Below are 15,088 nucleotides of genomic sequence, written 5' to 3'. Positions count from 1 at the left end.
TACACCAGTATGAATACACTGGTTTAAATGCATCAGTATAAATACACCAGTATAAATACACTGGTTTAAATGCATTAGTGTAAATACACCAGTATAATTACACCAGTATAAATGCATCAGTGTAAATACACCAGGATAATTACACCAGTATAAATACACTGGTTTAAATGCATCAGTGTACATACACCAGTATAAATACACCAGTATAAATGCATCAGTGGAAATACACCAGTATAAATACACCAGTATAAATACACTGGTTTAAATGCATCAGTGTAAATACACCAGTATAAATACACTGGTTTAAATGCATCAGTGTAAATACACCAGTATAATTACACCAGTATAAATACACTAGTATTAATGCATCAGTATAAATACACCAGTATAAATGCATCAGTGTAAATACACCAGTATAATTACACCAGTATAATTACACCAGTATAAATGCATCAGTGTAAATACACCAGTATAATTACACCAGTATAAATACACTGGTTTAAATGTATAATCTCAGTAAAATGAAGATTACTAACTGGTTTGGTGGCAGCGGTCAGGGACTCCATTTCAGCATGGGTCATCCACACGTTACTGGTTGACTGCGGTCAGGGAAAGAGAAAGGAGAACAGCATGAGTTCGAGCTTGTGTCCATTTCATTAGAAAGCTGATCTGTCTCCCAGAATCAGAGAATCTCACTGTGCTTTAAACTCCCAGAAACACCCTCAACACCACAGGCCAACTCGGCGGGGTGTGACTGCTGGAATATCTGTGCTATGCTATTCCCAGTTTACCCCACTTCATCTAACTGGTAGTTGTATTTATAGTATAACATCATACTTCAGGACAAGAAAGAAACACAAGTAAAGAGCCAGTATCATTAATAAAATAATAATTTCTTAATAAATTGTTATGTGGAATGTGTCATTAAAGGTGTTAATGTCAACAATATCGGTGGTTCAGAACGAACCATTCACTACCCAGTCTATAAAAAATCTGATATGGAAATTAAGCTGCAAAAACAGCTTGTCTGGTATCAGTTACAATAATCAAATATATCCTATTCTTGAGTTTGTCTGCTTGGGCTGCTTTTTAATGAGGCTGAATATATGGTGGCCAATCAGAACACAGCTCATTTACATATATATGAGTCTTAAAGGTACAGAAATACAAGTAGATTGTTTAATTCCAGGGCGATGCTGGAAAATAGTCATATAAAAATGAAATATGACTGTTCTTGGTGTATAAATCCATAAAGTCATCTAGGTAGAACACAGGAAACAAAATCAAAATAAATGTGACCTTGTATCTCAATTTTTGTTGATTTTCACTTTTTGACATAATGTAAATCATTAAGATTTTATGATGAATGGACCAATAGAAACGCTCCAAACTGGACATAAAATCTTTTACCATTGACTCTCATTGAAAGTTACAAAGATTTTTTTCCTCCTCCTGTAAAATTTTTATTTTAGAGACTCAATGTTTTGGGAGACGACATGTATGTTGATGCAGCGAGGCTTAATTTCGTGTAATTCTCGTCAATTTGGACATGCATTAAAAGGATGAAAAAAAAGTGATTGCTAAGAGGCTAAAAGCTAATGCATGTTGTTCTATAAGGTTATTTGTGCAGGTGGTTTTCTGGACTGCATGCATTCGTACGGAGCGTGTGCTGGCTGGGGCCGACGGGCTGGTCAGCGACACCATCTCCTGGATTGCGAGCCTCAGTTTGAGCCTGTGCAGAGGGTTGCTGATGCCGATCTCTCTCTGGATCTCTGTGTCCGACAGATTAGCCATGATCGCGCCGCTCTTCACGTTAGCTCGGCATGCTGCCACATACCATGCCGGCATGCCCACCCACAGCTGAGAGAGAGAGAGAGAGAGAGAGAGAGAGAGAGAGAGAGAAAGAGATTTTCATTTTTATTTAAAGAAAATGATAAACTTCTTTTAAGGTTCTGATGAAATGACACTGAGAGTTAACTGATTAAAGGGGTGATTGTACCAAATTTGCATAATTATATTGTGGGGCTTGGTGGGTTTGGTGTAAAGCGCTCCAGTCAGAGCTGCTCTACAGAAGACGTCTGAAGCTCTAAAGTGAAGTGAAGTGTCTGCTAAATGCCTTAAATGTAAATGTAATGAATAGATGGGTATGGGTAAAGGATCTGTATAGATGAAAATGGGTATACATGGGTATGGATGGGTATTGGTATACATGGGTATGGATGGGTATTGGTATGGATGGGTATTGGTATGGGTGGGTATGGGTGGGTATGGACAAATATGGGTATAGATGAGTATAGGTATTGATGAGTATGGGTATGAATAGGTATGGGTGTTTATGGATGGGTATAAATTATATAAATGGGTAATGATGGGTATAAATGTCTATAGATGGGTATAGATAAATGGGTATGGATGGGCATGGATGTCTAGATGAGTATGGTTGGGTATAGCTGGTATGAATGTCTATAGATGGGCATAGATGTCTGGAAGAGTATGGACGGGCATGGCTATGTAGGGATGTGACTGTACCAAATTAAAAAAACTGCATAATTATATTGTTAAGATAAAAAAGAAAAGTCATTCAGAGTGGGGTTTGGTGGGTTTGGTGTAAAACGCTCCAGTCAGAGCTGTTCTACAGAAGACGTCTGAAGCTCTAAAAGCTCCTCACAGAAAGTTCTTCCACCTCACAGTGATGAAGACGCTGCCTGATGATGAGTTTTGAGAAGATGTTGGTGTATGTATTTTTTAATCCATGGTGGAGGGATACATGCAGGGCACTGTGTGGTAAATTAGACCCCCCCCCTCAGATTCTCCACTGTTTCACCATCATCAGAATATCACATGTATAGCTTCACTGGTGGATTTGTATGGTAAATAAAATAGCTTTATCTGTGTTGTAGTCATGGAGATGTCTATTTCCATTCATACCTCCAGCCAGGACACCACTGTAGGTCCGTCCCAGGATGCAAAGGGAAGCCCCTGGCGACATGCTTCCTCCAACAGCTCATGCCTGAACGGGGGGAGACAGAAAAAGAAAAAGAGAAAGAGAGAGAGAGGGAGAAAGAGAGAGAGAGGGAGTAAGTACGTTAGTAAATACAATCAGCATGTTTTGATTAAAGGCAGAATAAAGAGAGGTGGGGGGTGGGGGTGCGGCTGGGGGTCCACCGTACTTCTTCTTGCTGCGTCGGTCTTTGTCCACAGGCCCAGCCATCTTGGTGAGGCCCAGAGGATCGACAGGCCCGAGGTCATCAGAGGGAGTAGAGGCTGAAAGAAAAACAGAGGTCAAAGTAAAGACAGAGCTAATATAGATGGCATATCGGTGTAGGTGGGTATGGATCGATATGGGTATTGATGGGTATGGATAAGGGTATGTAGGGTGGGATTGGCATGAGGTGTCTGCTAAATGCCTTAAATGTAAATGTAATGAATAGATGGGTATGGGTAAAGGATCTGTATAGATGAAAATGGGTAAAAATGGGTATAGATAGGTATTGGTATGGGTGGGTATGGATGGGTATGGACATATATGGGTATAGATGAGAATGGGTATGGGTATGAATAGGTATGGGTGTTTATGGATGGGTATAAATGGTAAAAACGGGTAATGATGGGTATGAATGTCTATAGATGGGTATAGATAAATGGGTAAGGATGGGTATGAATGTCAAGATGAGTATGGTTGGATATAGATGGTATGAATAGGTAAGGATAGGTATGGATGTCTGGATGAGTATGGGTGGGTACTGATGGGTTTTAATGGGTTTGAATATGAATGGGTATGGATGTCTGGATGGGTATGGGTGGGTATTGATGGGTTTTAATGGGTTTGAATATGAATGGGTATGGATGTCTGGATGGGTATGGGTGGGTATTGATGGGTTTGAATGGGTATGGATGCCCATGAATGTGCATAGATGGTATGAATGGGTAAGGAAGGATATGATATAATATGAGTATGGGTGGAAATCTATGGGTATGGGTGGGTATGGGTGGGTATGGGTGGATATGGATGGGTATGGATGGTATGAATGGGTAAGGTAGGGTATGGCATTGCATGCGTATGGGTGGGCATTGATGGGTATGGATGTCCATGAATGGACATAGATGGACATAAATGGTATAAACGGGTAATGATGGGTATGAATGTCTATAGTCTATAGATAGACATAGATGGGTATAGATAAATGGGTAAGGATAGGCATGGATGTCTAGATGACTATGGTTGGGTATAGATGGTATGAATAGGTAAGGATGGGTATGGATGTCTGGAAGAGTATGGGTGGGTATTGATGGGTTTTAATGGGTATGAGTATGAATGGGTATGGATGCTCATGAATGTGCATAGATGGTATGAATAGTTAAGGAAGAATATGATATAATATGAGTATGGGTGGGTATTGATGGGTATGGGTATGGGTGGGTATTGATGGGTATGGGTATGGGTGGGTATGGATGGCTATGCTGTGGATAGATACACTTCTGGGAAGGCTGTACACTAGATGCTAGAACACAGCTATGAAAATCTGACTGCACACAGCCACAGGAGCGTTAGCAAGCACACTTGGATTGTAAATGGCACTTCAGCTCATCCCAAAGGTACTGGTAGGAGTGTCACCAGCCCAGAGCAAGTTGCCGGCATGCAGTTTAACACCAGTGTCAGCAACTGTTGTGAACTTCAATAGCTCTGTCTCGACTCACCCAGCGAGGTGGACTCCCGGCCCGGCTGTCCCATCCTCCCCTTCTCCTTCTTGCCGAAAAGACGGCCGATGGAAGACTTGATGCTTTTCTTTTTGCTGGCCTTGTGGAGAGAATCCTGACTGCTGTTGGAGCTGCTGCCATCGGCTGAGAGGCTGGAGGGAGAGAGAGAGTGTGTGTTACACTGTTATTTAGATGTTTTGAGAGTTGTGCGCTGCTGTGTAATTAGCTGTTAGCCAGCCAGCTAGCGTTAGCTTAGTCAAACTAGTCAGACTCTACACTGATCTAGTTAAAAAGTCAAAGGGACCAAAAGTAATCAGATCACGCACCTGCGGAAATCGCGGCTATCGTCCAGCATAGCACCAGGGTGGGTGTGGCTCATTCTGTCCAATCGCAGTGCACGAGGGGTGGGGGGTGGTGTGGAGTCCAGCAAGGCCAGTGACCTATCATCGTCCTTGTTGTTCTACAGAGTAAAATATGATCAAACACGTGGAACAACAACATGGATTTACAGACTCACACACAAACACACACACACACACACACAAAGATACACTACCTGCCGGTCAGTTTCACGTGCAGGGGAGTGGGGCAGGCGTGGGGTGGAGTGTCCCGAGCTGGGTGGAGAGGGGGAGGCGAGTGTGGAGGAAGTGAGGGATGGTGGGATGAAGGTTCTGCCGCTGGCGTCCCGGCCCAGAGAGGACGGGGGTACCGGGGGCCCATCCAGAGCCACACTACTGACCCGACTCTCAATCTCCTCAGCCCTCAGCTCTGTGTTTTCCTTCTCCTCCTGAATCAACCTGACAGACAGACAGACAGAGAGTTTAGGGACCCTGCAGTGTTTATCACTCCTTTCTCTCCCTGTGTTTCATTAGTTTTCACTCGTAGCTCATGTTTTTACTGTTTTCTGGCTCTGGGCATTTAGGGACCACCCTTTTGCCTCATGTTATTGTGCGGTTTGCCCAAACTGACCCTGGTCCTAATCCTAAGTGTAATAAACCCTTTATCAGGACCATGTAGACTCAGTTTCTGCATGACAGGGTTTTAACTAGGACTAGAAAAACAAAACCCAGCCCGACCCAGCAAAATTCACCAGATACACTGTATGGCCAAATGTTTGTGGACACTCTTTTCTAATGAGCACATTTTCAGCTTTGTTACGTTGCACTAATTGCTGACACAGATGTGCAAACGCACACACACAGCTTATATAGCCTCTGTACAGAAGTACTGCCAATACAATAGGACTCTCTGATCCTACTGGCACCATTCCTAATGGAACTGTGTTCTCTGGAATGATGGTGGTGCTCCATCCATTACTTTTGATGACGAACTGGGGAGTTAGGGATGAGATGATCAAAGGGGTGGTGATCAATGCTTTTAAGTCAGAAAGCAGAAAGCCTTCCTCCCTGGACAGTAGAGACAGTTACTCCAATAAAAGCAGGAAAAACTCTTTTTAATATCCTTGAATTCAGAAGAAACAATGAATGAGCAGGTGTCCCAATACTTTTGTCTTACTAGCTTGTTAATTGTTAACAGCTAAAAAGAGCTCCTAATGACAAAAATACTGGATGCTAGATCTTATAAACACAGTGAAGTAGTGAAAGACAGAAAATTGAAAGACACCCCCACCCCCCTCCACCTCAGAGTGGTGTAGAGAATCACTGTAGCTCTTTCTTCTCCGGCAGCGTTTTACCATAAAGGCCTTATTTAATCCGTCCCACTCTTTCACATCCTGTAAAGTCCCTCCGCCCTCTCGCTCTGACCCCTCTCCTCACTTGATTTCCTTGTTGATGGCCTCCAGCTGTTCCTGAAGCATGATAGCCAGTGTCTGGACGTCCGTCTGTCCGCTGGGGGACAGGAGCTCCGAGCCGAAGAGCGTCTCACGGTCCTCCTCCTCGTCCGAGCATCCGCCCTCTACTCCGCCCTCGAAGCCTGGGCCCAGCAGAGCGCCGCTGTCCCACTCTCCATACTGCAGAACAAAGTGGGGGTGGAGGGTGTAGAGCTTTCACATTACAGTTCCATTTACAGCAGCAGAGTACAATACACTGCCAGTCAAAAGTTTGGTGACGTCTTTTCGTGTCACTCTTTTGTGTTTTCATGTATGTTAATGCGGTTCTGCTTGGTTGGTTTGCAACAACTTACCGTATTAAAGCTCCTCACCTTGCTGGCGTCCTCCCTGGCCCCACCCCAGCGCCCACGGTGCGTCCGTCTGACCACACCCCCTGAGCCTGTGCTGCCGTAGTGGTCCAGGTGGGAGGTGGAGCCTGCAGGTAAGGATCCGCCACCCTGAGAATACCTCAGCTCCAGAGCACTGCCCGGGAGGGACCTGCAAAGATTGTGCAGGAGGACGAGAAGAACACAAAATTGTACCGCGAGCTCCTAAATGTACTGTTACACACTTCAGCTGGTAAGAGGGAGGGGCTTACCGAGAGTAGGAGGAACCTGGCCTGCCCCTGAGCTGATCCAGCTCTAACTGCAGCCGCTCCAACTCTGCAATGAGCTGGTCCTGAGGAGAGAAGAGGAGAGGACATGAGAAGGAATAAGAGAAGAAGAGAAGAGGAATAGAAAGAAAATGGAAAGGAACAGAAGAGAATGAAAGGGAAGGGAAGGGAAGGGAAGGGAAGGGAGAGGAAGGGAAGGGAAGGGAAGGGAGGAGAAGGGAAGGGAAGTGAAGGAAAAGGAAGGGAGGGGAAGGGAAGGGAAGGGAAGAGAGGAGAAGGGAGGAGAAGGGAAGGGAGAGGAAGGGAAGTGAAGGAAAAGGAAGGGAGGGGAAGGGAAGGGAAGGGAAGAGAAGGGAAGGGAATGGAAGGAAAAGGAAGGGAGGGGAAGGGAAGGGAAGGGAAGGGAGGAGAAGGGAAGGGAGAGGAAGGGAAGTGAAGGAAAAGGAAGGGAGGGGAAGGGAAGGGAGGGGAAGGGAAGGGAAGCGAGGGGAAGGGAAGGGAAGGGAAGGGAAGGGAAGGGAAGGGAAGGGAGGAGAAGGGAAGGGAGAGGAAGGGAAGTGAAGCAAAAGGAAGGGAGGGGAAGGGAAGGGAAGGGAAGAGAAGGGAAGGGAATGGAAGGAAAAGGAAGGGAGGGGAAGGGAAGGGAAGGGAAGGGAGGAGAAGGGAGAAGAAGGGAAGGGAGAGGAAGGGAAGTGAAGGAAAAGGAAGGGAGGGGAAGGGAAGGGAAGAGAAGGGAAGGGAATGGAAGGAAAAGGAAGGGAGGGGAAGGGAAGGGAAGGGAAGGGAAGGGAGGGGAAGGGAAGGGAGGGGAAGGGAAGGGAAGGGAAGCGAGGGGAAGGGAATGGAGAGGAAGGGAAGGGAAGGGAAGTGAAGGAAAAGGAAGGGAGGGGAAGGAAAAGGAAGGGAAGGGAAGGGAAATAAATAGAAATTAAATTAAAAGAAATAAAAGGGAAGCAAATGAAAGAAGGTGTGAGAGAACTTTCCTCACTGCATGTAAAACCGGATGAGAAGAAAGCGCTGTGTACGGATTAATCCTGCAGTTGTGTTTAGAGGAGAACGCACCTTGTTTGCCAGCAGATCGTCCTGGATCTTCTTCATATTTGCCAGTTCCTCAGACAGAGCGTTCTACAGGACACACAATTTCTCCAATATCAGCAAGAGAACCAGTGATTACACTACAGCAGTCTATCTGAGCGGTAGCTGGAGGGACAGGGGGGCAAACATCTGCACCTGGACCTGACATACACACACACACACACACTTACAGCAAACTACCACCTACTAGATCAGGACAACTGCCAGTCCACTGGAAGCCTACATGTCTAGGAAACATCCTTTCACAGAGCGCTTTATCACTCGTGTGATTATCTTATCAGCCTATCGTGTGGCAGCACTGCAGAGTCAGTGCATCATCAGCATGGGTCTGAAGCTGCTGTTTGAGGTGAAGCTGGTTAATTATAATGTATGTGACGTATTTGGAAAGTGTTACGTTACAAAGCCACAGGTAACGCCAGCGAACCCACCTTTTCCTCCAGCGCGGCCATGCGCTCCTTCAGGTGGAGCTGCAGGCGCTCGTTCGACTCGGAGAGCAGCTTATCCACCGTGTCCGACAGTCGCTTATTGTGTTCATCATTCATCCTCTCCCTCTGTCTCGCCTGAGGAGAGAGAGAGAGAGAGAGAGAGAGAGAGAGAGAGAGAGAGAGAGAGAGAGGGAGAGAGGAAGAGACATTATTAGGGGATGTTTAATGCATCATGAAATTTAACCATGACTTTATAATTAGATTTTGATAATTAATAAATTCATAATTAATGATAAGTAAACACAGTAATACACACATTTAACTGGAGGAAGGTTCAACATCAGGGGTGGGCAATTAGAGTGCTGGAGGGCCAAGCACTGCTGGACTATGGCCCCTGTTGACCACCTCTGTTCTACACAGTTGTGTATACTGGTCTTTTTTTATGTACATTTTATGTAAATAATAAGTATTTGTTCTGGCTACACTTTACTGAACATTATTATAATTGGTTATAATTTACTGCAACGTCTTTTAATCGATGCCGTTGATGGACGTTCACAGATCAAATATCTTTGATCCTTAACACCACAAAATACTCCCAACAACCCAGATTAGGACCAATTGTAAGTACAGTGAAGAACCCTAGATACCTCCAAATACCCCTCAACACCCCAAAATATACCCAAACACCCCAGATTCCCCAAAATACCCCTAAACACCGCAAGGTACCCAGGACCCCTCCAAAAACCCTTTAAGACCCCAAAATACACCCAAACACTCCAGATCCCTCCAAATATTCCTAAACTCCATAACACCACATAATACTCCCAAACACCCCAGACTCCCCCAAACACCGAAAGATACTCAGGATGCCTCCAAATACCCTGTAAAAGCACAGAATATCCCCAAAACACCCCCTTACATTCCCCCAAATACCCCTCAACACTGCACAATACACCCAAGATACCCCAAAATATCCCCAAACACTGCACCCCCGATGCCTGCAAATATCCCTCAACACCACAAAATACATTCAAACACCCCAGATTCCCAAAAATACCCCTGAACACCGCAAGGTACCCAGGACCCCTCCAAAAACCCCTTAAGACCCCAAAATACACCCAAACACTCCAGATCCCTCCAAATATTCCTAAACACAGCTAAAAATATTCCATACCGCGAAACACTGCAAGGTACCCAAGATGCCTGCACATACCACTTAACATTAAATAATATCCCCAAATTTCCCCAAATACCCCTCAACACCAAGTACCCCCGATGCCTGCAAATACCCCTTAACACCACAAAATACCCCAGATATTTCTAAATACCCTTCAATACCACAAAATACTCCCAAACATCTAAGATGCCCACAAACACCCCTCAACACCACAAAATACACCCAAACACCCCAGATTCCCCCACATACCCCTCAACACCACGAAATACACCCAAACACCCAGATTCCCCCACATACCCCTCAACACCACGGAATACACCCAAACACCCCAGATTCCCCCACATACCCCATATCAAATACTCCTCAACACCACAAAATACACCCAAACACCCAAATTCCCCCAAATACCCTCAACAAATACCCCTCAACATCACAAAATACACCCAAACACTCTAGATTCCCCTAAAAACCCACAAACTCCACAGATACTTCCGAATACTGTCAAACACTCCCAAATATATCACCCCCCCCAAACACCCCATAATATCCTAAGCACCAAGCCCTACTAGGGGAATTCCACAGTGAGCTGTGCAGAGCCTGAACACCAACACTGCTGTGTGCTAATCAGACTCACCCTCATCCTGTTTCTGCTCACACACCCAACCCAAACAACATTCAGTGCCAAATACACTCACTGCTCAGCAGCCAGGGCACAGCGCTGGGGGGCTTTACACCCCGCTAGCCCACACTCAGCATTAGGCACGGTGTCCTCAGGCTCATGCACAGTGTTACAGAGCTTCCTGTTCTATTGGTCAGTGCTTTTCTATGGAGCTGTGTCAGAGCAACTGGACACCTAGTGTCAGCACTAAATAGACAAAAGTATTTGGACACCTGCTCGTTTAGGAGCATTTAGGAGAGGGAGCAGAGGGAGGGAGGTGACTCACTCTCTGCAACTCCTGATTTTTCTCCTCCAGTTGTGCCTCCATCTGTCGCAGCCGCTCCTCAAAGTTGCCATGGCGCTCCTCAGCCTGCGCCAGGAGGAAGAGGAAAAGAGAGAGAGACAGAGAGAGAGAGAAGGAGAGAGAGAGAGACAGGCGGACACACAGGGAGAAAGTCTGGAGATTATTTTGTTGAAATAGACTCACTTCAGTTGTTTGTGCTTTTTCAACACACACACACAGTGTGTGGACACAGTCAGTGAGCCGTCAGTGTGTATGGTCAGTAAGTGGTCAGTGAGTATAGTCAGTGAGCATGGTCAGTGAGCATGGTCAGTGAGCATGGTCAGTGAGCAGTATGAGAGTGTATAGTCAGTAAACATGGTCAGTGTGTGGTCAGAGTATATAGTCAGTAAGGGGGCAGTATGTATAGTCAGTGAGCATGGTCAGTGAGTGTTCAGTATGTATAGTCAGTGAATGGTCAGCATGTATAGTCAGTGAGCATGGTCAGTGATTGGTCAATGAGTGGTCAGAGTGTATAGTCAGTGAGCATGGTCAGTGTCTATGGTCAGTGTGCATGGTCAGAGTGTTTAGTCAGTGAGTGGTCAGTGATTGGTCAGAGTGTATGGTTAGTGTGCATGGTCAGAGTGTATAGTCAGTGAGTGGTCAGTGAGTGGTCAGAGTGTATAGTCAGTGAGTGGTCAGTGAGTGGTCAGAGTGCATGGTGACTAAGTGGTCAGTGTATAGTCAGTACCTTGTTGAGCGCAGCCACTCTCTGCGCGAGCTGAGCCTCGATCTCTGGCAGTGTTTCGGCTCTCTGCAGCGTCTGCTGGAGCTTCTGCTTAGCATCATCCAGACGCTCCTGCAGCTGCCGGTTCTTCTCCTCACTCTGCAGAGAAAGCGAGCGAGAGAGAGAGAGAGAGAGAGAGAGAGAGAGAGAGAGAGAGAGAGAGAGAGAGAAAGAGAGAGAGAGAGATTGTCAGTGTATGAATTACTATGAAATATTTAATATATATTATGATTCAGTGAACATACATCTACGTAGAATAAACTATGAATTGTTCAGTATCCACTATGAATTGTTCAGGATCCACTATGAATTGTTCAGGATCCACTATGAATTGTTCTGGATCCACTATGAACTATTGAGTAACTACTATGAATTATTTAGTATCTACCATGAATTATTTAGTATCCACTATGAATTGTTCAGTATCCACTAGGAATTGTTCAGTATCCACTAGGAATTGTTCAGTATCCTCTAAGAATTATTCAGTATCCACTAGGAATTGTTCAGTATCCACTATGAATTATTCAGTATCCACTAGGAATTGTTCAGTATCCACTATGAATTATTCAGTATCCACTGTGAATTGTTCAGGATCCACTATGAATTATTCAGTAACTACTATGAATTATTCTGTATCCACTATGAATTATTGAGTAACTACCATGAATTATTCAGTATCTACCATGAATTATTCAGTATCCACTAGGAATTGTTCAGTATCCACTAGGAATTGTTCAGTATCCACTAGGAATTATTCAGTATCTAATATGAATTATTCAGTATCTAATATGAATTATTCAGTATCCACTAGGAATTGTTCAGTATCCTCTATGAATTATTCAGTATCCACTAGGAATTGTTCAGTATCCTCTATGAATTATTCAGTATCCACTAGGAATTGTTCAGTATCCACTATGAATTATTCAGTATCCACTAGGAATTGTTCAGTATCCTCTATGAATTATTCAGTATCCACTGTGGCTATATTGTGTGTTCTGTAGTTCTGACAGTGAGAAACTGCAGTGTGGAGAAAAATATCTAAAAATAAACACTGATAGAAAACCAGACTGACAACAAAGTCTGAGCAGAGGGAAAAATCCCAGCATCATAAATCTTCTGTCTGGATCCCGTTGAATCCATGGTGTCAAAGGCAAAGGGATGCAAGTCCAGACTCTACACAATTCAACCCCCAAACAAAACTCCACAAATCCACATCTGACGGCTCCGACCCCAGACAGGCAGACCTCAAACCGCTACCGGGATTTCGGGCCGTCATGATCAGAGCTCTCTGGTTTGTCTGGTTTGTTCAGTCCGTCTCTGTTCTGACCGCTGGAATGACAGCGTGGGAACCATCAAAGCTGAACACATGTTCGGCCGCTTCAAGCTTTACACTACATGTCGTAACACTGCTGTGAGGAGGAGGTGATTGCATTCAGCTCCACAGGAGCAACAGTGAGGTCAGGTAATGATGCTAGATGACCGGTTCTGCCCCTCCAACTCATCCCAAAGGTACTGGATGAAGCTCCATCACTCCAGAACCCCCCACTGCCCAAAGCTGGGCAGCTTTATGGCCTTCTAGCCCTTGCTTGGCACTGAGGATGGTGACCTTAGGCTCAGGTGCGTCCCGTTCTATTGGTCACTGCAACGACACTGGTGTCTGCAATAGGTGAACCTTAAAGGAGCAGAACATGCCATGGAGTCCATGTTGGCCCTATATATGGGTGCAGTGTTGGGACCAGGAGGGGTCCCATCTGGGTTGTACACTGATACTGAGCCTAGATGGGACCCATGTGTGATTAGGATGGGCTGTAACAATGGGGCCCATCTGGGAAACCCAACTGGATCCCAGTAACAACACATGTACATGAACCTATTTAGAGCCCATGTCTACCTGGAACCCACCTAGCCCCTGTTCCACCCAGGTGAGCCCCACATGAGCATGTTAGCTGGGTCATCTGGATACTTTGGGCCAAAGACAGGGCCCAATAAACCTGAACCCTAATACTGTGTATTGTCATTAATCAATATTATTCACTTTGTGAATTGATCATAATGTGATCAGCTGCACATTTTATAAATATCTAAACTAGACAAACATAATTTAATATATTTTAGTTATATAAAAATGACAGATACATTAAAAGCACGCCTACATAACCTGAATCCCCTATACACAGTGAGCTTTAACAGCAGCTGTAAGCCCAGCTCTCTCTCATACCTGTCTGTAGAGAGACTCTTTACTGGCCAGTTCGTTCTCCAGCTTGTCTTTGATGTCGTGGAGAGACGTCGCCTCCCGCTGGGCACTGAGGTACCTGCAGGAGGATAACACACACCTTTAAAATATTATATACCCCAAACATCCCTGTCTGAACATCAGTATTTTGCCTGGTCCGCTCTGATGGGACATGATGGAGACACAAAGCTCTCTGACACTCTGAACCCAAAGATTTAATGTCTAGAATTGATATAAAATTCTTCAGAAAGGATGCAAAACATGGAAAACTTTTTTTAGACTCTAAAACAGTGTTATAATATTTTTAAAACTTGAGTCAGGCTGTATTGCAGGTTATTTTAGTGTTTGAGGCACACTTTTTCAGTTAGATTGGACAGAGCTGACGAAGCTACATAAAAAAAATATTTACAGAATTACCAGATTCATGATCGTCAAAAATGATCATTATTATCATGAGTTTTTCTACATTTGTGTCCAAAAAACAAATAAAACATGTTTGCAAATGTTTCCAAAGCGTAATGCAGCTGATACTGATTGAAGTGTTCTTGTTAGCATGATAAATGAGATAAATGAGATAAAAAATGAGAAAATATTATTTATTAAAGAGTAGTAAGTTATTTCTAAACACTGACCATTTTCACACATTGGTCCGTATTGGCCAACGTGGCTTTAAATGCAAATTAAATATAACCTAATGAATGTTTATTTATGTTTTTTATTTAACTTTTTTAATTCAACTTTATTAATTTCTGATTATTTGTGTCCCTGTGTACATAGAATATATTTCTTCAGCACAAAAACATTATTTTGTGGAATATTTATATGGTTTTTGCGCATTCCTCAATTTGCTTGACTTACCACCCCGTCACACCAACTTGTTTTGTCTATAGGTGTTTCTAATAAAGTCGCCAGTGAGTGAAATCACAAGGTAGAGGTTTCTCATAAAGTGGCCAGTGACCGGAAGCACAAGGTAGGTGTTTCTAATAAAGTGGCCAGTGACCGGAAGCACAAGGTAGGTGTTTCTAATAAAGTGGCCAGTGAGTGGAAGCACAAGGTAGGTGTTTCTAATAAAGTGGCCAGCGAGTGGAAGCACAAGGTAGGGGTTTCTAATAAAGTGTCCAGTGAGTGGAAGCACAAGGTAGGTGTTTCTAATAAAGTGGCCAGTGACCGGAAGCACAAGGTAGGGGTTTCTAATAAAGTGGCCAGTGAGTTGAAGCACAAGGTGGGCGTTTCTAATAAAGTGGCCAGTGAGTGGAGGCACAGGGTAAGTGTTTCTGAAAAAGTGGCCAGC

At 44.4% G+C, this 15,088-nt stretch overlaps 1 protein-coding gene across 2 annotated transcripts in view; it reads right to left on the bottom strand.

Annotated features, from left to right (window-relative positions):
* Positions 1-15,088, bottom strand: part of ppfia3 (PTPRF interacting protein alpha 3) — a 60,172-nt gene that overhangs the window by 17,537 nt on the left and 27,547 nt on the right. Inside the window, exons 10-24 of one of the 2 annotated variants that reach the window (XM_072693600.1) lie at positions 13,783-13,876; positions 11,529-11,663; positions 10,784-10,867; positions 8,663-8,794; positions 8,202-8,264; positions 7,125-7,204; positions 6,841-7,024; positions 6,474-6,667; positions 5,255-5,495; positions 5,025-5,158; positions 4,699-4,850; positions 3,171-3,264; positions 2,929-3,010; positions 1,660-1,860; positions 537-599 (exon numbers count right to left, since the gene is read on the bottom strand). In XM_072693600.1, coding sequence (XP_072549701.1) covers positions 537-599; positions 1,660-1,860; positions 2,929-3,010; positions 3,171-3,264; positions 4,699-4,850; positions 5,025-5,158; positions 5,255-5,495; positions 6,474-6,667; positions 6,841-7,024; positions 7,125-7,204; positions 8,202-8,264; positions 8,663-8,794; positions 10,784-10,867; positions 11,529-11,663; positions 13,783-13,876 — 1,933 coding nt within the window. The remainder of the gene's footprint in view (positions 1-536; positions 600-1,659; positions 1,861-2,928; positions 3,011-3,170; positions 3,265-4,698; positions 4,851-5,024; positions 5,159-5,254; positions 5,496-6,473; positions 6,668-6,840; positions 7,025-7,124; positions 7,205-8,201; positions 8,265-8,662; positions 8,795-10,783; positions 10,868-11,528; positions 11,664-13,782; positions 13,877-15,088) is intronic. The other variant, XM_072693601.1, reaches the window with a different exon arrangement.

The sequence above is a fragment of the Salminus brasiliensis genome, chromosome 12 (genome assembly GCF_030463535.1).
Source record: "Salminus brasiliensis chromosome 12, fSalBra1.hap2, whole genome shotgun sequence".
Lineage (NCBI taxonomy): Eukaryota > Metazoa > Chordata > Actinopteri > Characiformes > Bryconidae > Salminus > Salminus brasiliensis.
The sequence above is the reverse complement of the archived record's forward strand: the minus strand, read 5'-3'. Positions and strand labels throughout refer to the sequence as shown.